Source organism: Azolla caroliniana, unplaced genomic scaffold (genome assembly GCF_043228905.1).
Source record: "Azolla caroliniana isolate FFs.n. ecotype wild unplaced genomic scaffold, voAzoCaro1.0.p SCAF_10, whole genome shotgun sequence".
Lineage (NCBI taxonomy): Eukaryota > Viridiplantae > Streptophyta > Polypodiopsida > Salviniales > Salviniaceae > Azolla > Azolla caroliniana.
This window is the reverse complement of record NW_028230445.1, coordinates 5,989,204-6,011,969: the sequence shown is the minus strand read 5'-3', so window position 1 is coordinate 6,011,969 and position 22,766 is coordinate 5,989,204. Positions and strand designations below refer to the sequence as shown.

Here is a 22,766-nt window from a genome sequence, read left to right as displayed (position 1 = left end):
GTTGGAAGGTTGTATAGCGAATGATATTGGAGGGCAAAGGAGTAATGCCAACATACTCTCTCGTGTGATGGGGCCAAATATAAAGAACAAGATGTCAATTCATAAAGCATTGCATTTATACAATATAACAAAGGTTAATCACAACTCCACAAGTCCGAGTTAAATTTGAGAGAGAATGACTAGCTTGACAAAATATGCTACAATTTGAGAGGCACAAGGATATTATTCTAAGGTCAAGAAATAAGTTAGCCAGGTTTACCAAATTTACACTCAATTGCATTCAAATATATGAAATGTCCTCACTAAGAGCTTTTAACAATATTTCCATAAGCTCACAAAAGTACTCAAGAAAATTGAATCTTTTCATAATGTTTGTGAAATGGTAAAAGTAAGTAAGAGACAGAAACAAGCGAGAAATATGAGGTCAGAAATTGTTGTCGTTGGATAGAGAAAGAAGTGGATGAAAGAATACCTAAATAATAAGCAATAAAGTGTTACACATTATGGCCTCTTCAAGTATTTCGCGATGGGTTTAGTTGTGTTCTTTATATAAATTCATCATGTTTTAATTAAATGTAGTAGATATGAGAGCATGCTAGATTATTCTTATTAATAACAAAATGTCAATTCCTAAAGCATTGCATTTCTACAATATAGCAAAGGTTAATCACAAGTCCATGTAAAATTTGAGAGAACAATTAGCTTGACGAAATATGCTTTGTCTATATAATGTCCGTAAAAGAAGAACAATCTCCACTAGGCATCCAAAATGTAATAAAACGCCTAATAAACATATCCTATATTCTAAAAACCAATTCATTATCTTTGTGGTGGTGCATATACAAAGTGGTTTGAATTATTCTTTCAAATAATTATCAATTCAATGTTGGGGATGAGCATCCACATCTATATGAATCCCCCTCCCCCTCTCATTCCATATCTATTCTACATCAACCAAAACCTAGGACCGTGGTTCATGCCTAGATGTAACACCCAAATTTAGCATATTTTGTAGGCTTAAACGCACCCATGACTTACCATCACACACAAGACCCTCTCAATGTAATCTTCAATTGAAATTTGAATCAAACTTATTGTGAATATATATATTTCTGGAATTTGTTTCTTTATCCTATATCCTCAAATTTGTATATTGCCATGAACATATACATTCATTATGAATGTTTCAAGCCTGGATCCTCCCTAACGTAGATTCTTTATGTGGTATCAAAGCCTATTCGGCTCTCCATCTAAACAATAGGATTTGTCTTGTTTATTTAAAATTATGTTCTCTTACTTCCATTGCTCCACCTCAATCAACAAGCTTTCTTCTTGTCACTTCATTGGCATAAACTCCCTCATGTCTTAAGCCACCCTCTCTTCATGTCAAGAGACAATTAATAGAATGGGTGGTACCTCAAATATATTCGTTTGAGTTGCATGTGAACAAAACCTCGTTGCCATCAATGACAAATACATGCATTCACTAGGCAATAATGAATGCCAATGGTTGCTCCAAATTCAACAAATCTGAAGTTTAAACATTGTGGAGGTAAAACTCATCTACACATGCAATTTTACCAAAGCTTCAACCCTGAAGATCATTATGGCATTCAATGATCCAATTGGCATCGCATTCATGGAGAATCACCAAAATATACCTCTAAATTATGAGAATTAACTACAAAAAACATGCAAATTTTTAAAATCTCAATTCAACATTCTTTTTTTTACACAAGGATGAATCATGTTGAATGGCAGTTCAGGCATTGCAAATTGCTACCACTCACCAAGTAGTGAACAAATTACCATATTAACAACCCTTTCCCAACTTGTCCAATCAACATGAAACACAATTAGTAAAATTAGCATAAGAAGATATAGTAGCAGTTTAAATTAACTTTTGTTAACAATACAAGCATTCATTAATGGTGCTAAACATTAATTGGCCTTCACATGTGGTTGCTTTTATTACCGCTAGCAATGACAAATTTGGTTGGTATTGTGAAAAAGGACTATGATTCAGTAGACTTTAAATTTTGTGTTTTCTCATAAATGTGATAGATCCTCCCAAGATTTTAACAAGCTTTGTTTAAAATGTTATATCAAATGAAATCCACATCAAGTTACAAGAATATAATAAACCAGAAGGAAGTGGTTCATGAATTACGCGAGATGAATGAAAAAGAATGTCCTCAAAGAATTTCAAAATATCCAATGACAAATTTTTTTGAGCCAATAAAGAGTGGGGATAGCCCTTTTACATTGACACAAAGGGAGCGAGCTTCCCATCATGAGAAATACATGAATTCCTTTGTTGTCGGCCTCAAATTACTCCGTGTTAGTTTTATGGTTGTGAATTGACAAAACAGCTAAAGCAAAACAAAATAGAGATAAATGCATTTTTTTACAAAATGGCAATACGCAGTAGAATATGGAAAATGTACCTTGTCAGAGCTTTCAAGAAGATAAACCCTTTAAAGGTTCCATGAAATATACATCTCGGGGCACATATACCAGAGATCCATCATCCTTACTTGCTCTTTTTGTCGTTTCCTTTCCTCATTACCCTGCTGAAAGGGCCCACCGTGCAGTCCATAATGTACATAAAGACCACTTGTGTCCATGATTTGTAACTTGAAAGACCTTCATAATACTCTGGTGCAATCTTCTTTACCTTCCATAGCTTGCTTCCTGGGATTCTTGGGAAATCATGATGTTCATTATGATAACCAACACTCCATGACAATAGATTTAGGGGACCATAGTATGAATATGTCTCTTGCCCCTTATTGAAAACATAGTGCTCTGATATAAAGTGTCCTGCGATAGGATGTAAACCCCCTCCAACAAATGTTGACAATATGAGGTAGATAAAAGACTTCCATCCAAGGCTGTAGATGAGGACCAAATCAAATGCAACTTGGCATATAGCATTAGTAGCTTCCCAAACTCCAGGATTCTTTGGATTGAGAAACAAAGGTCTCAATGCATAGAAAAACAGTTGGAAGAGTACCCACATGGTTTTGGTGAGTTTGCTTTTTACTAGCCTCCCTTCCGTATAACTAGGGATATCCATATCCACCCCTTCGACCCCTTGATAACGATGATGCTCCAAGTGATACTTTTGGAATGTTATTGACATTGGCACACCAATAGGTAAGTTGGCAAAAATTCCCAACCAACGATTAAAAACTGGCGTTGAAAAGGCAAGATTATGGCTGAGCTCATGAATTGCTAGAAATAAATTATGATTGAGGAAAGCTCCGAAAAAGTAAGACACTATGAGAATCTTTGTCCAACTAGCCTCTTTAAGACAAAATGCAGTCCAAATTTGTAGCGATACCACCATCACAATCTGCAATAAGAGGACAATTAAGCTTCTACTGAGATAGAAAAATGTTGACAAAATTCAGCAAACACTTTGAACATAAGTGGAACAAGCCAAAAGCTCTGATGACTATTAGATCAGCAGTTGAAAACAGCGGGGAGGATATTGTTTGGCCATATGGGATAGAAATACCAACTAACTGATATAAACATACACAAGAAGTTTTAGGCATCTTTCTATGTGGAAAAGAGCAGACTTCGTCCTCACGTATCCCTACCATGTTCAATGTTATGAGATCTTGGAGGAAAGTCTCCACATTAGATAGAGAAGTTCATAATGTTAGGCCTCAAATCCAGAATGTGGGAACCAAGGTGGGAAAATGTTTGCAACTTCTTGTGATAAGCCAACTCTCTTAAATATGTTCAGTTCATCTCAGGTAAGATTGATCCCATACCTATGTTTTCTTCAAGCAGTTCAACATCATATACATGTGTTAAATAACGGTTTTTAACAGAACATCAACGTATATGGTACATAGTTACACTCGACATTGGACAGAGATCTAAATGATGATGAGTTGATGCCCATTAAATTAAATAGATATATATGTAGGACACATCAATTCAAAAGCAGTATATAAAGCCCATCAAACCAGAAAGAGAACACAAACGTATAATGTCAACATGCCAAAGTTAATATGATTTAAGTTCATACAAATGGTTTTTAACAAAACATCAACCTGTATGGTACATAGTGACACTCGACATTGGACAGATATCCAAACGACGACGAGTTGATTCCCATTAAATTAATTAGGTATATATGCGTGATACATCAATTCATAACCAGTATGTTAAGCCCATCATACAAGAAAGAGAACACAAATATGTAATGCCAAGAAGCCAAAGTTAAGATGATTTAATTTCATACATATGTAATTATTCAAGATTGTAGAAGGTAATTGATTCCTACAGGTACATTGGGTTCTATTGTCTGTGATAATACTTTGGGAAAGAATACATCAATTATTCAATAATATAATGAAGATAAAATGATGATCAGCAAAATTACTAGTTCAAGAATTAGCACTACATGGATAGTTTGTAAGATCCAGACTTGTTAACCTCACATGTAAACTACCGCCCAAATAAGTTCATACTACTCAAAGCAAATTATATTCCATTTGCTTCAATTTCAGTGAAATGTATGGGAAAAGGATAGGAGAATCACATCCCCCAAACCTAACAGAACAGGAAAGATCCAGAAGAGTTATTGATCGACTCACATTATACCAGTAAATGCGCATTTGGTTCACGATAAGTAATGAGCATTTGTTGAGGTTACTATCAGAAAACGTAGATGGATTCATTGAAAAGAAAAGAAAGAGATACAAAAAAAAGAGCTTACACGAACAAAATGCATGTTCATTCAATATCCCATTGAATTCAAACAATTCAGCCATAAACGAACAAGCAATCCACGAAAAAGGAGTTTTTTTCAACAAAACAGGACTCGGAAAAAAAGACATGTTTATCATTCAATATCTGCAAATGAAGAGGAAGAAAGTTCGAACATAGAGACAAAAAAGGAATGCTCAATGAAGCGCTGCCTAGGTATCAGCAAATGTAGACAAGAAAACCAGGAAAAGAACACGAAATCCATAAAGAAACAGATCATTTTAACACATAATGAAGTGGGTATGGTGAGAAAACACGCAGATCTGCAGATTTGGAAGCCTAGAAAGCCCCGAGAAACATACACCCACCCACAAACAATGAGCAGAACAGAGCATACCTGAGGGAAAGCAAAGACATCGGGACCAAAGAGTTCTTTGATCTCTGGATGGACAGACAAGATCTCACGGCGCCGAGAAGCATGAGGTTCTGGGTCATCAGATCGATGGAAATCTGATAACTGGGTCTGCAATTTTGCCACCATGTTTTCTTTTATCTTGAAACTAATATGCTTTTAGGGTTAGGGTTAGGGATAAGGTGAAGGTGAGGGTGAGGGTATGTTTGACAAAGGTTACCTCAGAGAAGGTGTGGAGGCATATATATATACATATATAGGGATATGTATATCAATGTAGGATTTTCCTTTTAGGGTTTGTGAGGGTTCACGGCTTCTGGGTTCTCTGAGAGGCCTTGGAAGTTTAGGGTTAAAGAGGAGGAAGAAGAAGAAGAAGAAGAAGAAGAAGAAAGCGGAGATGCAGAGAGATGCAGAGAGAGAGAGAAGGGAGGGAGGGAGGGGGTGGCCAAGAATATAATTTCTTCTTATTCTTCTTCTTCTTTATGTGGTTTCCTTTATTTACATTTGTGTCCCCTATGACTACCAATGATTCTTTTCTTCTTCTTCTTCTTCTTCTTCTTCTTCTTCTTTGCAACTGCAAGTGTGTATACATACATATGTATGTATGTATGTACATATATTTTATATGTAAGAATTTTAACCCCCTTTCAATGTGTGTGTGTGTGTGTGTGTGTGTTTGTTTGTTTGTACCTCTCATTTCTTGCCAAGTCACTCTCTCTGGTACCACAAACACATTCGGCCCCTGACCCTAACCCCCGACCCCTGCTTCTCCTCGCCATTCCCTAACAATCAATCGCCAATGGTTCGGTTTGAACCGAACCGAACCGCAACACTACAGCTTCACGGTTTAAATGGTTCGGTTCGGTTCGATTCAGGTTTGGGTTTTTTATAAACGGTTTCGTTCCGTTCGGTTTAGGGGTTTACCGGTTTTGTTCGAGCCTTTTATCGGCTTAAATGGTTTGACGGTTTAAGATTGACACTGGATCATTTTCTTAAATATTCTGAAAGATTTTAAGCCTAATTTTTATATTTTAAGAGAAATCTTTAAATTTTGAAATTTTGAAATTTTGAAATTTGAAATATCGAAACGTTTAAAATTTTAAAAATAAAAATGTGAATTTTAGAATTTTGACCTAACTTGAAAAACAAAACCAAACTGCGAAACTACGGTCGTAACAGTTGAATGGTTTAAGGGTTTGAAAGTCTCTAAAACCGTTTGGTTTGAGCTTGAATTTTTTGTAATGGTTTGGTTTAAACGGTTTTGAGGTTCGATTCGGTTTAAGTTTCAATTTTTTTTAACAGATCGGTTTTAAATGGTTTGAGTTTGACACTCTTGAACCGAATTGTTGGTTATTGCTGTCATTCCCTACCCTTTGTCCATTGCAAGCCCATTGTTGACTAAATACATGTTAGATGCTTCTATAGCTCATTTGTCCCACATGCGGTTATTGCTCATGATCAAGGCTTGTCACCAGATGATGGAAGAGATCATTCTTAGGTGCATGGCACAACCAACCATTTTCCCATTCTTCCTACCACAACCATTTTATCGTCAAAGACTCGCCATTCGTGATTCTAGATTCCATGAGTGACATATGCAATGTTTTTTTGCCAAGTTTGATGTGTTCAAAGCCATATGATCTTACATCATCTTTGCCCCATGATACCTTTTTGGCGAATTGTGATATTGTGGACATTATTATTGTTTTGCTTATGTGTTGGTTTTGCATGTGATTGGAATATTGCTACACCCAACCATCCCTTCTCCTCCCTACAATTAGGTACCTTTTGTATTTAATATTAGAAGTTGCTCATTGGATATGTAATATTATTTGGTATTCTTCTAGCTCCCCCATACCTGTTCCATTCATCCTAATATTCTATTCTATTATGAATGTATCTTCAACCAATGCACTGAAGTCGTGAGTAACACTAGAATTTATAAAATGGACATATGGAGGTGGGATGGAAGAAGGATGTTAACAAATTAAAATACATCATTTTGCATCACCACGGAGGTTAAGCTTCCACTTCAACACGCTTCAAACTAGATATGATTGAAATCAACATGGCCACTTTCCATTATATCTCATAAAATACATTTGTTTCCAATGAGCATGCATACACACTTGACCATACGTTTCCTTACAAAGCTAATCATGAAACTATAGTGCAAACCATATTATATATAAGGAAGGATACGATAGAACCATGCTAGGGACAAAGATCGAATGTGATCCTCAGACAATCTTTCACAAATGAGGCAAGTGTGTATTATGAACTCAACATCAATGTTTATGTGGGTATGTCTAGAATACTCTACAATATGTTAAAAAAAGTCAAGTCATTGACAAAATGCATTAATGCTCTTGTTTATTCCATTATATAAAGATCTTGCAATACCTACTTTTCTTGTTCAATTTCCATTGACAAGTGAGTTTCCAATTTCATAGAGGATACGCGCAAAACCTTTTGAGGATCTAGTTAGCTATATATGCAAGTGAATGATTAGAAAGCATCTTTGTTAAATTTGAAGTGTATAGATTAATGAACCACACATTACTTGATTAATAATGAAAAATACGATACATGGTTTGAATAAATCATTGAAAAGTCTTCCATGTTCACAAATGGGGTTCCCTTATTATATGATATGAATCTTGACTTGTTGGATAGATTCCAAATCCTATGGGGTCCTACTTGATAAAAACACATATCTTGAGTTGTTTCACTCTAAGCAATTTGCAAATAAGCAAATAGTTGGTGCTAGGTTTATCAATGTGCCCAATGTCTTGTGAGTAACAACACCTAAGAACATCTATGTTTGCGTCTCATGGAAGGGATGCATAAGTGTGGATGTATAACGGACCACTACTACGACTACTAGTATAGGAATCATTGCATAGCCATGTGAGAATCAACTCTACATGTGAACATGTAGCATTGCGATGTGGTGTTAAGGTTATATTTGTATGGTGATGAGCATCCATGGGCAACCAATCGAAAAATTACACATCTTCCGTGACAAAAGTCATTAGAATATGTTGTATTAGATCGAAAGTACATTTTATGAGACAAAAATAGTTCCAAAACACTGCATTGACTCACTTGGATTTATGGCGTGGATATAAAGAATCTTCAAATTGTATATAGCCATTTACAACATTTTATAGGGCCAATTGATATAATCCAATTTTGTATGCACAAAAGGCACCTGATTTTGTATCCTTTCTTGATGAAGGAACACAAGCTTTTCAAATAAGATGTATCCTTTCAAATAAGATGTATCCTAAACAAGGGCCAATAAGATTTCTCTCTTTATTCTATACTTTCCAGACAAAGAGTTACTTCCTTCCAAGAGGGGCTTTGCTATATTTGTCTCTAGATTGAATGACCTTCAACATTTCTTAATGCAAGCATTATAACCCATTTCATTATAATTGAGCATTTAATCCATGACAAATCATGCATAAACATTGTATCCTACGTCTATAGGAAACATAATTGATATGGAGAAGTTATTGTGTATGGATACTCACATCATTATGTTTTACATGTATAAGAAGTATGTGTGCAAGTAGAACCTATTAAGCACCACTAAAATAAATGCTATATAGCACTGAATGACAATTTACACTTTCCAACGTCAAACATATACTCATATAATGGCAAGAGTTAAAAGAGAGTGCTTTTAGGAATAACTTTCTCACCTTTCTAGTGGAATCATGTCTTTTCAGAATGTTTTTTGCCGCATGAACATGCTTTTAGTGAACCAATGAATTGTACATCCTTTCTCGTTTGAGCTAGGAAACAAAGCTCTCACAGAAGGAAGCAAAACATAAAAAGAAACAATTTACAACTCATTGAAGAAATTCCTAAATCATTTGGTTCTTGCCTGTACTTGGTATATTTTAGTGGCTGGCTGCCCCTTTCCCTGTAAACCATAGGTTGCGAGTTCAACTCTCACATATGGCAATCATAGCCCCCATTAAGAGAGGGGAAGAAACAAAATACATCTTCTCCAAAAATGTTACTAGGATATTTTCCTTGTTATATTTCGATAGCCACTGCCAACACAAACCAAAATTACAGTTCCAGTTACTGGATCTGGCTTGATACTGAACTGAACATTTAAAAACTCCTTGATTAATCGAAGCACTTGGATTGCATGCGGTGTGAGCTTTCCAACTCTGACTTTGCATACATCCTCTGGACATAATGCACAAAGTAAGAAAAGCAATCCCTGCAATTTACAAGAAAGAGCATGCTCAGAATTTCTTGTTAGAAACACAAGAAAATATCATCGATGAGCCACGTCCTACTAAGATTCAGTAGAGCATTTATCAAATTAGAAACTAAGTTTAAACAGCATTGATCAAATTTCGAACCAAGACTTGAAGCATTTATCAGCAAACAAAAGTGCAGTAGCATTTATCAGATTACTATGGTAAATGCACTGGACAATAATGGGAAAAAAGGAATAAAACGGAAATCTCTACTCTGTACCTAAAGAAGAAAGAGTTTTGATTGGTTGATACTTGTAAAATCCATGAAAAATCAAGTTTTAAATTTGTCTCCTTTCAGACAATACAACTGCTAAATCTATGAGGATATAAAAACTTGCACCGGATATTGTTTTAGAAAATTCTAAAATTTAAAGAAAACACTACTAAATTCTAATGGGCCCTACAAGCACACATTCAGTACCAAACGAGACATTTGCTTCTTCATAATGAAGAGATTTGCTGACTCACCTGATGTGATGAATCTACAACACCACCTCTACGAATTTCTTCAAGAAGCAATCTTGATGCTTGTGTTCCGAGATCCTCAGGTAATACTGGGGCTTGCTTTTCTGCAGGCTCAGATACACTCTGATTAGCAACTGCTTCTGCACTAATGAGACATCCTGTCGTTGTTTCGGCAACTAATGAGATTCCATACCCTGGACAGCTTCAGAAACAACCAAATATACATTATTTGAAAGATAGAAGAAACCTCTCAATATCCTAGCACAAAAGTCTATCATTAGAAATGATATCCCTTATAAGCAAACTAAGGATACAGTTATGTTTATCGTGAGATAGAATTTGGTGGCTTATATTTAGAGGATACTTTGAGTTATTTACAGATATACCATACAAAGCAACGTAAGGAGAGATAAAAAAAACATACAACGCGTGCACACAAAATTTTAGACTTACTTTCCAGACCCTTGACCAGAGTAATGATCCGTGAATATGTAAACATCTGGGATGAAATTGTTTAATACTCCACGAGCAGAATCAACCATTCGATTCGACATTTGAGGGGAAACTCTTGTTGAATAAGCAACTCCTCGTATTCTCTTCACCATCCCTTCATCGATCCATGATATAGGCTGATGCAATTTTATGTGAATTTGTTAGATTAAAAACTGATCATTTAACAACTATACAATGCTAAGACTTAATCTGAAGACATATCTCTTACAGTCAAGTTCGAATGAACGATGGGCATTTTCAAGAGAACTTCACCACCACCTTGTGGTGGGGCACCCCTTGTTATAACCTTGAATTCAACATCCTCGATAGGGATACCAAATTGCTTTAACAAAGGCAATGTTGTTACTCTGAATGTATCCACACAAGGATCCTTGGAATCATTTGTTATACCTGAGAAAAATATTTTCTTCAGAGATAATGTTGCCAAATAAATGCACTTGATGAAAAAGGCATTCAAATACACTCCTCAATCTATACCTTTAAGAGTGATGGAAAGGGGAGACTTTCCAAAAAGTCCTAATATGATCAAAGGTTCTAAGAAGTAACCAATAGCTCTGCTCGTTCCACAAGAGTGAACAAGCCCATGTCCTCCTGCCAACACACCAGGCTTGTAACGCAACTTTGTGCCTGCATCAGAAAAATTAATAAGCATAATATATGAAATAAGTGGACAATGGGCCAAAACAGTGTACAATTGAGCAGGAAAATGAGCCATTTTATATAGCTATTATCATTTATATGACTGATAATGATATCATAACCAAATTCTATAGGAATAATCATCAGTTTGGCATCCTAGATTCATTAATATCTGCATCAAAATAATAACTTCAGTTGTTTAAAGCCCTCGATTCTTCAGAAAATATTCACATGAGACCCCGAGTGCACCCCACCCAAATGTATTGTCCTGATTAGGTGTATCAGTTCTATTGGTACTATATTCATTCGAAGCATTCCATGACTTTCTTTATCCTCACTAATTTATGAATCTTTATACAATGCGCATGAGTAGAGTAAATAGGGGGGAAAAAACTCTCTTTTTCTCTCACTATCTACGCAATCATGGACAGAAGACCATAATAAAAGCATCTCTCTGCATGTACAGTTCTATAATAAGTACAAGATCATGGTAAGACAGTGATAAAAGCATCTCTCGATAGTAAGTACATGATCATAGTAAGAAAACTTTTGATTTCGTTTTCCATTACCCTAGTGGGTAAGCCAAATTTTTGCCAAATCCATGGGTCAGGATTCTAATCTCCGCACCGATTTACTAAATGACACTGAGGAGCTTAGGGGTTGAACAAATGTTTTCAAATTACCGATGGAAAACCTTAGCAAATTGGAAAAATACAACCAATCTAAGAAAAAAATTCCTTTCCCCTATAAGAGCTATGACCTAGTGATAAGCCAGTTTATGTTAACCCAAACACCCAGATTCAAATCTCGTTATATGCACTCGTTAACTAGATGATGCCGCATAATGTAGGGGTTGAATGCATGAACTTTGGGTCTCCACCCAGACAACCTTAGCAATGAATCTCACTATATGCAGTAGTTAACCGGATGAACTTTGGGTCTCGGCCCAGAAAACCTTAGCAATGAATCTCACTATATGCAGTAGTTAACCGGATGAACTTTGGGTGTCCGCCCAGAAAACCTTGGCAATTGGCGGCATCCATGTGGTCCAACAAAAAACCTTATCTCTCTCATCCTCTCTCAAACAAACACAATTCAATTAGGGAATAGAAACATACCCGTCTCGTTGATCTCGACGACACAGCCATTGCTGAGCTTCTCCATGAGACGGAGGAAGGAAGCTTCGTAGTCGCGCAATCCAGGGGCGGAGTCATGGAGCCTCATGTCTGTGATGCGGATGGGCGTCCCCGTCAGTGTGGACAGTACCAATCGCTGCCTAAACTGCTGAGCTCCTCTAAGCTGCAGGCCTGAAGCCCCCATCTCTCTCTCTCTCTCTCTCTCTCTCTCTCTCTCTCCTGATACAGAGTATGTATGTACTTCGTATAATTTCTGTTTTCTTTGTTATTATGTATTGAGACAGAGGCTCTCTTAGGGTATGTATGTATAATGTGCCTGTTTTCTATGTAATACTTATATATGTATGCATGTATGCATGTTATGTCTATGTTCATAGTTATTTGTATGTATTTTTCTATGTGTGTGTATGTATATTGTATGTACGTATGTTTGTGTGTCTGTGTGTGCATGTATGTATGAATATTTGTGTGTGTGTGTGTGTGTGTGTATGTTTGTATGTATGTATATGAATATTTGTGTGTGTGTGTGTGCGCGCGCGTGCGCGTGTGTGTATGTATGTATGTATGAATATTTGTGTGTGTGTGTATGTATGAATATTTGTGTTTGTGTATGTATGTGTGTGTGTGTGTGTATAATTATGTGCATGTGTGTGCGTATGTATGTACGTGTCTGTGTGTGTGTATATATGTATGTGTGTGTATGTGTGTGCATGTGTGTGCGTGTGCATGTGTATGTGTATGTGCATCCGTGTGTGTGTACGAGACACGAAGGAAAAAGTAAAGTTGTGGTATGCATGCATGCATGCATGTGTGCGCATTTGTAGGTGTATGTATCCATCTATGTGTGTATGTGTGTACGACATACATATGTATGTTTGTGCGTGTGCGTGTGTGTGTGTGTGTGTATGTATGCATGCATGTGTGCACATTTGTTGGTGTGTATGCATGTATGTATGTGTGTGTGTAATGTTTGTCTACAATTGTTTACTTGTCAGCTCCCTTATTCATTCATCGAAAAACATTAAGTAATTTTGGCTCTTTGGCAACTCCCTTTTTTTCCTGCATGGGCCCCATTATGGAATATTCGGAATCAACAATTCACTTCTGATTTGTATAGATTATTTCCATACAAAGCATATGGGTTTAGGGTTATGCAAAATTAAGGATCACATCAAAACCAAGGTACCCAACTTGGAACTTTGTATTTGACATATATAGACAATAATTAATTGAAACCATTGATTAGCATGATTTTCTGCTTTCATAATTACAAGTTTGTGAAGTTATTTATCAAAAGTTCCCTCCTCCTTTCCTCCTTGGAGACCCACTCTGTGATTTCCTGAAGTCCACTCTCTAATTATGTTAAAAACTTGATGTGAACCAAACAAGAATGTCATTATGCTTTTTGGCATATCCTTTACCTCTGTGCCAAGAAAACAAATGCCCACAAAATCCAAACCTCAAATGTCACAAAAAACAAGTTCGATATTACAAGCTGAAATTCTTTGTATCTTCATCTATTATACAAACATGATGAGTTCAATACCCATTTACATGACTCTGTTTTTGGAAATAGAGCACAATGTTGCATTGATGGAAGAAGACAACATACACAATCATCAGACTGAAGATTGTGTGCGTTTATACAAAAACATTCTAGAGAGAATGCCTTAATTTCTATTTTGGAAGCAAAATGTGACAGATTATATCTCCAGCTTCCATCGTGTAAGCTAGTTTATACGGATTATGATAACAAGCTGGCAAAACCAGTCGTCTAACCCAACCCCACTTACATAGCGTAACACTCGCTTAGCACAGTCCAGGTGAATGTTTCGTGGTGTCTGCATAAACTGTTCTGAAATAGCAGCTTCATGGATCAAGTTGTTGCATATCCAGCATAAAAGAATTCAAAGATGAAGGTGACTGACAAGCAACAGAGTTTGTGTTTTAAGTATGAAAAGAATAGTGTAAATACTTCAGTTTTTTGTTGTAAGATACTCAACCTTCATCATGAGGAATGTTTGGTTGATCTGAAAGGAGGTGCTGTAAAGCTCCCATATCAGCAAGACTGCATCATATTCACATGAAAAAAAGGGCTTTATAACACTTTACCAATTAAACCTATATACTTAAAGCCTATGACTAAATATTCCGAAAAGATTATAAAACACTAGACTTTATACACTGATTCTTATTTTTTGCATACACATGAGTAATTTGAAGAATTCTAAACCAACTTTTGTGCCATTGTTCATATTTCCCAAGCATAAGACATAGCAAAACAGGATTCCCTTGTATATGTTGGTTAAGGAATGTCATTTCTCACATAGGACAGAAATTTTACATCCAGCATATCACATAGTTTACATAACTTAGCTTCTTAGCCAATTGTTAATCAGCTTATCCTTTATATACTTCAACCAACACTCATTGATTGAAGGCATTAAACTGATATTGTCTCTTGAAAGATGTCATGAATCTGTGGTTCTATGAAGACAAATGGGACATTAACAAGAAGGAAACATGATCGATACCTTGAATTATAGGAAACAGTCTTGACACCAGAAACCTTCAATTCATACCTGTAAAGTAGGAGAGGGTCCAAATAATTTTCTATAGAAAATAATAAATGCAAAAGAACATCAGAATGACCATATTGAAATCACTTACTCATCTCTATGCATGATAAACAGATCTTCTAATCCACGAACACATTCATTAAGACTTGGGCCAAGGCCAAAGCGTTTCTGAGCTTGATTTGAAGTGGGTTCAAGCTTTTCAGCTTTCAAGATCTGTGAGGATTCACGCCACAATCTCTCCAGAGCATCTTTTACTCTTTGGAAATCGTCTCTGAAAATACAGCCACAAAGAATCATTACTAATTTATATCAAATGAAAAAGAGTTTTACAAGAGGAGATATATCTTCTTACAATTTTTCGTACAAACCAACAAAAATATTCTCTAATGTCTCAACTTGCTTTCCTGGCAATGCTCTCTCTATTCCATCCACTTCTTTAAGCACTCCATAGTTTTCAATGTCCATGATAACCTGAAAATTGCAATATATCATTTACTTTGTCGTGAGATGAAAGTATACAGAATTTTTCTTTTGAATTATTTTCTATACGTAAAAAAAATCCTTCAAAATCAGTGTCGTCTAATTCTCAGGGAAGTAGAAATAGTATTGTATGCAACATCTGTTGCAAATAATTGAGATAGCGGACAAAGAAAGCTACAGGAACTTTGGCTCTAAGCATCAGGAGTTGGGTTTACCTGTTTTAGTTCTGGATTCTCTGAATTTGTATCAATCTCTTCTAGTCAATAAAGTTGTTAAAGTTGACTGCATTAGAGTTTCCTCTGTTGTGTTCATGAGAGGTGCTTGTCTGTTATAAGTAATTAAGTCAATATGATTCATGGTGCTATATGGTACTGATAGACCACATTAAACTACATGGCCTAATTAAGAGGCATCAAGAAGTTGGATTCTATACAACAAAAATCATGCAAGTTTGGTGTAAAATCACATTCAACATATGTATCCTTTTGTCGGCAACCTGACATTCTACCAATAACCATACTATAAATTATTTGCTCGTTTCCACAGTTTCTAAGACAAAACTAAGCTTTTACCTCATACAGACAGAGATCTTGTTGCTTAAAATCTATGAAATTCATAAGAATCTCCATCGTTACAAGGATATAAACAGATGGACACCATGCATGATATTACCTGATGATCGGTTCCATTAAATGTAAATCCCAACATTGAAAGAATTCAAGACACTCAAAAAGATAAGACTCCAAAGTTTAAGAGATAGATTACCGGAAACCTCTCTAAAATTGCAATCGCGTTCCCAAGAAGAGCAAGAAACTGTGATTGCATTTCACCCCATTTATTGACCTCTTCTTGTGCTCTCTTATACTTGCTTGAGAACTTGCGTAGCAATCGATCCATTGGATCAAAATAGAATAGAATATGTTGTGTGCTTTACACTGCCATGCCCACAACAATGCTTTAGCAAATTCATTTGTTCAACCTTATTTGGTATATTTTTATGGTAAAGCTATCTATGTTTAGCGTCTTATGACCTTTTATTTACAGACATTTCACTAAGATCTCTCGACTTTGCAATTGTTATTGATTTGTTCCATGTGACAAAATTCCACAAATTGAAATTCAGTATGATTAGTTGATCCCACACAGAAAATATTTATTAAAATCGAGAATGTACAGAAACAATCATACATTGACAATTCGTAGATTCACCGCCATTATGCAAAATTGAAGCATTTATACAAATGAATGGATGTTGCGCCTTCCAAAAAGAGAAAGAAAAAAGAAGATCGTACAGTAAATATATAAAACGAAAACCATAGCTTAACAAAATAACTTCTACAAATTTTATTTTACAGATAATAAAAACACAGAAGTACATAGAACCATAGTTCGCCTTCCTTCTTCAAATACAGTAAAACAATTGCAATAAAAATGAAAATGGAAAGAAAAAAACAAGTTAAAAAATAAATAAAGCCCTAAAGGAAAGGAATCTAACCTTCGAAGCTTGAGTGATGAATCAACAAAGCTATTTCATTTCCTTCACAAGGGGGAACAAACAATCAACAAAGCAAATGGATTACACAGTTTTGCATAATTTCATTTTCCTTAACGAAGGGAAACAAACAATCTACAAAAAGCACACACGAATCACACAGTTTTGCACATGAGAAAGCACATCAACAAGAAATATGGGTTCGAATATGGAGTGTTCAAAAAAACAGAGTCATGGGGAGTGTGGAGAGGGGCACCGGAGAAATTAGGATAAACCCTCACCCCAGGACCTTTCACCGGCACACTTGAGTCACAAGTATTAGCATTCCCCAGAAACTGGAGATGGTCCAAGTATGTCTTGGTATTTTGCCCTTATCCTGACTTAAGTTGGACACTTGCATGTAAAGTAATACTCATCCTCTATCTCTATGTGACATAATCTACATTTTAGATTGGAGTGGATGTCGCGGGTTGATTCATTTTATGCTAAGTGTAAATTTGCCATATTTCTTGGTATATTACTTTATTATGGTCCTCATGAGAGATCAAAGTTTTATCGGTCTCATGGTTGTACATAAGAGGAGCTAGGTTATTAATGTCTAGGCTATTTGCAAAAAGCCAACATACCATAGTGCCATACCAAGAGCTAGTATCGTCGGACTCGTAGAGTGATCTAGTTGCCTCGAAAGTTTGACGAGATGTCCTATCTTGTGATTGGCTATGTATCCTATTAATAAAATCAATAAGTTCAAAAATTGCTTCTACTAGCATCGGGGAGGTAAAGTGAACTCTGCTCTAATGATGTCCCATGGCACTGTCAATTTGCTTCGAAGTTGATGTGATAACATCATCACCAGTGGTCTCTCTAATTGCACCCACATGACGCATACATGAGAGAAGGGACCACGAATGAGTCAAATAGGCACCCCTTAGTTTGTGGTGCTTGAAAGTATGTTTGGTGGCATTGTCTCTCAAAGGGTGAGAGGGATGCATATCCTCTTATTAGTCTATCTTTGGCTACTTGTGTCATTGAAATTTTGTTGAGAAGCAAGCTCAACAAAGGTATGTGATGCTTATTGAGAAATAAGCTATATTAGCTATTAGCTAATTAGCTAATTAGCTACTAGTGGACATAAAGGTGAAACAACTATTTAGCTATGCACAACTATTTAGCTACAGGCAGCTAATTAGCTGCATATGTAAGTCACTTATGTACTTAGGTAAAAAGTAAGTGTAGTAAGGTAAGAGTGAGAGTAGTTATAAGAATAGAAAACAGATGAGAGCGAGTTGAGCTCTGCGTGTAATGCAATAGAAGCTCTTAGACTGTGCAGAGGTAAGTCTCCTTCCCTTTCCCCTTTCTGTCTTGAGCACTAAATGATCTAGCACATCACGTTCCGTTGTGCACACAGAAGAGCCGTCGCGCCTTCGTAACAAAATTTACATGAGCGCGCACTAAAAGTGACTCCAATAAACATATGATCCAACTACCTCAAACTGGTCTATGAGAGAGTGTTAGGTGACATTTAGTCCTAACTTGAGCACTTGTGTGGAAGATAAGTACTTTAATTTTCTCTTGTAAATAATCAACTATGTGATTATGTGCAACATAAATGAATCAAACGTATGTGTGTGTGTGTATCAGAGAAGAGAGTATACAAGAGAGAGACAAAAAACGGAAAACAATACATTCACAAGAAAGATAACCAACTAACTAGTTACAAAGGAGAGGAGAAGGTGCTTATATGGTCACCTTCTCTCTACATTCTCTTACTAAAAACTACCTCTCGGGAAAGGGGGGAAACCTTAACTACCTCAATAACTGTCACTATTATAATATGTAAGTTCTATGACACATTAGTTATGTTACATAGTGGTGGTATCTTCACACACTTCACATATTCTTAGGGTGTGTTCCCACACTATACTAAGTTGTGTTTGATTCTCAACATCTCTAGATTCACAACCAATTCTCTTTGCATGCAAAAGTCATTGAAGGCATTAAGAAGCCTTTGTAGGTCGTGTTCTGGCTCACAGAGTAAAACTATGTCGCCTACTTAGAGCAAGCGATTGACTTGCGTACCCCCTCAAACCACTCTGTTGCCTCTTGTAAGAGCAATAATAAAATCAGTGATCTCATCAACGTAGATCCCAGAAGGAGTCAGTGATAGAGGCCAACCTTGTGTTTACACCAATGGTGCTAGTGGCGCAATTGGATAGGTTGTCCCAACATCGTACACACCCAAACACTTGCTCATATAAAGCATAAATGGCCCAAATAATGTCATATGGTATCTCCAAGCTTTTAAGCCCATCAAACAACTAATCTCTAGGGACTGCGTCAAAGGGTTTTGCGGAGAGAGATGTTAATTGAGGGCACAATTGAATTCACACGACACTTCCGTGACACGTAGAAAATATCTTCGTATATCGAATGAAGGGAGAATTGTATATTACGTTTCAATCGTGGGTAAAGTAGTCTGTAGTTAACAAACAAGTGTTTCAGTTGTGGGTAACTAATCCTTAATTAACCAACAATGTGTCCTTAATATTGGGTGATTAATCCTTAATTAAGCATTGCCTTAATGGTAAGGGAAAGAGATTGTTGTGATCATAGAGCGTAATATTCGTGTTCGTGGAGGCATTCAAACGTTTGAAAATGTACACGTTTGAAAGGGGAAAAATACGTGCTCCTTTTTTTTTTTCTCTTTTTTTCATTTGTTTTCATTGCAATTTTAGCCCATAATATAGACCATAGTTAATCCAATCAAACGTGTCAAACCAATCCAACTTTTAGTCGATTTACCATTCACGTTTTATTGAATCACACGCGAATGCTAATGCGCGTATGATACGTATGGTTCATTCTATGGTTGTGATCATAGAACATAAAATTCGTGTTCGTCTAACATAACATTTGTTTTCCTACGTTGAAAACGAATGCGAATGTTATTAAAACATTCTTGTTTTTTTTTACTTCCCATTTTTTAATGTTTTTTTCCATTTTTCTGGCTTGTTTACCTCATAATAAATAGTTAATCCAAAAGTATAGTATTTATCATTCTTTGAAACATTCGCGAATGCGAATGCGCGTATGGTACGTACTATTGTGATGGTATAAAGCCTAGCACAGAGGGTGGAGAGAACAGAGTAGGAGGATGGTATGCACCTCCGAAGAAGAGCTCTAGGGTTAGGGTTAGGGTTAGGGTTAGGGTTTGTGAAGAAGAGGTCCATCTCTTCTTTAAAGCGCGTCTCGGACAACGTCAAACAGAAGCGCAACGACGTCTCTCTGTACCGCCGTCTGTTAACAAAGAACCGTGACCAAACTCCAGCTCCAGTATCATCATCAGGGCAGGAGAAGACCAAAGGAATAGAAGAACAGAATCATTACAGAAGAACAAGAGGCTCTGGCACTTCTTCTTCTTCGGTTCTTGCCTCTCTTCTCCGAAATTGTGTCCGAGTGTCAGATGGCCAACAAATTCATGACAAAATCATCCGAGACTGTCTCGAAAGAAACCATTTCCTTGGTAACCTCCTCATTCAGATGTATGGAAGCTATTCAGCTATGGCAGAGGCACATGATTCTTTCCTCCGTCTCGAAATTAAGGATCCCTTCGCATGGAACTTTGTAATCTCATCAAATGTCCGCCTGGGCCGCCGACTCCATGCCATCTTCTTATTCGATCAGATGCAATGTGAAGGTGAGCTGCCCAACCCTTATATCTTTGCGAGTCTTGTTTCTGCTTGTGCTAGCTCTGCCATCCCTGCCGTCGGAAAACGGATCCATGCCCGAGTTGTTGAAACTAGTGTTGAAAATGATGTCTCTGTTGGGAATGCCCTTGTCAATATGTATGAAAAATGCGGTAGCTTGGTTGCTGCTCGTAAAGTATTTGATAGAATGCCTGAACGAGATACCTTGTCTTGGACCGCCATCATTGCTGCATATGGTAACCGTGGTGATGGCAAGCATACCCTTCAACTCTTTGAAGGAATGATAGAAAAAGGTATCAAGCCAAACGAGGTCACTTTTGTTAGCATCCTTCCTGCTTGTAGCAAGCAAGCTGCCCTTACCATAGGGAAGAGAATACATCTTTTCATCGCAGATAGTGGGTATGAAACGAATTCCGCAGTAGAGAATGCTTTGATTGATATGTACGGGAAATGTGGTAGCCTCGAGGCCTCAAAATGCATGTTTGATAGGATGGAAGGAAGGAGAGACGTGGTTTCATGGACCACCATGATAGCAGTATATGCTCAACATGGGCAGCCAAAAGCAGCCCTCGAGCTATTTGATGAGATGCAAAAGGAGAAGATCCCCCCTGATGAAGTCACATTTGTGAGTGTCCTCTCGGCATGCAGCCATGGTGGGTTTGTGAAAGAAGGTTGTAAGTGGTGGCTATCGATGAATCATAACCATCAAATCACGCCCATTGTGGATCATTACAATTGTATGCTTGACTTGTTAGGAAGAGTTGGGAAACTGGCAGATGCCGAAGACTTGCTGAGAGAAATGCCAATAGAACCCACATTTGTATCATGGATGACTCTACTGAGTGCTTGTAAGCATCTCGTGGATGTGGAAAGAGGAGAAAGGGCAGCAGAGAGAGCATTCAGATTGGATCCTCATGACCCTGCTCCATATGTAATGCTTTCAAACATATATTATTCTGCTGGAAGGCTTGATGATGCAATGAGGGTCCTTAACACCATGAAAGAGAAGGGTTTGAGAAAACCCCCAGGTATCAGCTCAATAGAAGTGAATGGCATCGTGCATGAATTTATGGTGGATGATTCATCTCATCCACGGAAAGATGAAATATATGCAGCTTTGAGGGAGTTATCTTCAGAAATGTTGCTTGCTGGCCATAGTCCAAAGAGTAGCATTTCTGGTTCTTGCTTTGAAGAGAAGGAACACGGCCATAGCAACCACAGTGAAATGCTTGCTATTGCTTTTGGGCTCGTGAGTACTACTCCTAGAACAACTCTAGTTATCACAAAGAATTTAAGAGCTTGCCCTGATTGTCATTCAGCCACCAAATTCATTTCCAAGCTTACATCCCGGAAGATAGTTGTGAGAGATGCTCATCGATTCCATCATATTGAAGATGGAGTATGTTCATGTGGTGATTATTGGTAATTGGTCACCTTACAACCTTGACCTTTCTAATCAAGGCAATATGTGCTAGGCATGGAGGTATGCTCTATGACTTGTATTAAATCATGTAAATCTATGATGCACGGAATACCCATATTTCCATTGGTGTCCAACACAGAATACCAGCTGTATTCCGCAATTGAAGACATCCATTCAAGGTTTATAGGAGGTCACAATTGAAATGCAGCACTGAAGGAAGATAAGCTTGCAGTCTACTTCTCTATGTGGCAATTGTGCTTTGAATATCTTGCACTGTTCTCTCTTTCAGTGGAATGTTGGTGTGTTCCAAGTACTCCATGACTCCTTTATAATTTGCATTTCCATTTCATGAACAAGAAATACCTTGCGAACTCTGTAGATCAAAACATTTTCTACACAGGGAGAGTGCATTAGGAGACATGTATCTTAGGATAGCAGTGCATATATAATGTAAGGAAACACTAATGGGCCACATTAGTAATATGGTTTTTTCAGGAACATTGGAACAGCATTCCACATTTCTTACATTTCCATGAACGCTGGCAAGACGATACTTTTCGTGTCCCTAGCAATCACATTTGGAACCAAAAATGTTAATGTCATAAATGTTGTTAATATCGTAATATGACTAGCATACTCGCACCTTCCAATATACCTTACCTTGAACTTAAAATCTGCATGCAATTGGTAATTTTTTTATTTCCTACTTTTTCACATACAGACCTCCCCATCATTCAAGAGATCATCTTTGGCCTATTTTTCATGAAGTTTTTTATTACGTGAAAGAGCAGTATCTCATGTACAAGTTCTAATCATGGCCTAGTTTCTAGCAATAAGATAACATTATATTATTATTTCTAGAACAAAACATGCAATCTCTCTCACTAGTGTCAATGCTTACAAATA

The 22,766-nt window shown here is 36.9% G+C and overlaps 4 protein-coding genes across 5 annotated transcripts; 1 reads left to right on the top strand and 3 right to left on the bottom strand.

Annotated features, from left to right (window-relative positions):
- Positions 1–2,182: 2,182 nt before the first annotated feature.
- DES-1-LIKE (fatty acid desaturase family protein) lies at positions 2,183–5,355 on the bottom strand. The gene is made up of 2 exons (XM_087325373.1): positions 5,126–5,355; positions 2,183–3,358 (listed from the first exon to the last, which is right to left on the bottom strand). The coding sequence occupies exons 1-2, from the start codon at positions 5,267–5,269 to the stop codon at positions 2,534–2,536; spliced, it is 969 nt and encodes a 322-aa protein (XP_087181499.1). The 5' UTR covers positions 5,270–5,355; the 3' UTR covers positions 2,183–2,533.
- On the top strand, positions 5,247–22,385 carry LOC147858857 (pentatricopeptide repeat-containing protein At5g40410, mitochondrial-like). The gene is made up of 2 exons (XM_087325372.1): positions 5,247–5,310; positions 19,904–22,385. The coding sequence occupies exons 1-2, from the start codon at positions 5,294–5,296 to the stop codon at positions 21,861–21,863; spliced, it is 1,977 nt and encodes a 658-aa protein (XP_087181498.1). The 5' UTR covers positions 5,247–5,293; the 3' UTR covers positions 21,864–22,385.
- Positions 8,786–12,392, bottom strand: LOC147858859 (RNA cyclase family protein). Its single transcript, XM_087326553.1, has 6 exons — positions 12,162–12,392; positions 10,882–11,031; positions 10,613–10,794; positions 10,345–10,520; positions 9,895–10,093; positions 8,786–9,383 (listed from the first exon to the last, which is right to left on the bottom strand). The coding sequence occupies exons 1-6, from the start codon at positions 12,361–12,363 to the stop codon at positions 9,174–9,176; spliced, it is 1,119 nt and encodes a 372-aa protein (XP_087182679.1). The 5' UTR covers positions 12,364–12,392; the 3' UTR covers positions 8,786–9,173.
- Positions 13,648–16,855, bottom strand: LOC147858858 (Pentatricopeptide repeat (PPR) superfamily protein). 2 transcript variants are annotated; one of them, XM_087325342.1, is made up of 7 exons: positions 16,734–16,855; positions 16,004–16,173; positions 15,111–15,229; positions 14,850–15,029; positions 14,714–14,761; positions 14,183–14,247; positions 13,648–14,102 (listed from the first exon to the last, which is right to left on the bottom strand). In XM_087325342.1, exons 2-7 carry the CDS (start codon positions 16,133–16,135, stop codon positions 14,056–14,058), a joined length of 591 nt encoding a protein of 196 aa, XP_087181468.1. In that variant the 5' UTR covers positions 16,136–16,173; positions 16,734–16,855; the 3' UTR covers positions 13,648–14,055. The 2 variants fall into 2 exon arrangements, with proteins under 2 accessions (XP_087181468.1, XP_087181467.1); XM_087325341.1 differs by lacking the exon at positions 16,734–16,855 and having other exon boundaries at positions 16,004–16,414.
- Positions 22,386–22,766: the final 381 nt, after the last annotated feature.

Coding starts and splice junctions, on each gene's coding strand:
- DES-1-LIKE (XM_087325373.1), bottom strand. CDS start 5,269: ATGGTGGCAAAATTGCAGACCCAGTTATCAGATTTCCATCGATCTGAT. Junction 3,359..5,125: donor ATGTCTTTGCTTTCCCTCAG/GTATGCTCTGTT, acceptor CTCTTATTGCAG/ATTGTGATGGTGGTATCGCT.
- LOC147858859 (XM_087326553.1), bottom strand. CDS start 12,363: ATGGGGGCTTCAGGCCTGCAGCTTAGAGGAGCTCAGCAGTTTAGGCAG. Junction 11,032..12,161: donor CGTCGAGATCAACGAGACGG/GTATGTTTCTAT, acceptor TTTCTGATGCAG/GCACAAAGTTGCGTTACAAG. Junction 10,094..10,344: donor TCTGGTCAAGGGTCTGGAAA/GTAAGTCTAAAA, acceptor TTGTTTCTGAAG/CTGTCCAGGGTATGGAATCT.
- LOC147858858 (XM_087325342.1), bottom strand. CDS start 16,135: ATGGATCGATTGCTACGCAAGTTCTCAAGCAAGTATAAGAGAGCACAA. Junction 14,248..14,713: donor ACTGTTTCCTATAATTCAAG/GTATCGATCATG, acceptor AATATGATGCAG/TCTTGCTGATATGGGAGCTT. Junction 14,103..14,182: donor AAACATTCCTCATGATGAAG/GTTGAGTATCTT, acceptor GTTGCTTGTCAG/TCACCTTCATCTTTGAATTC.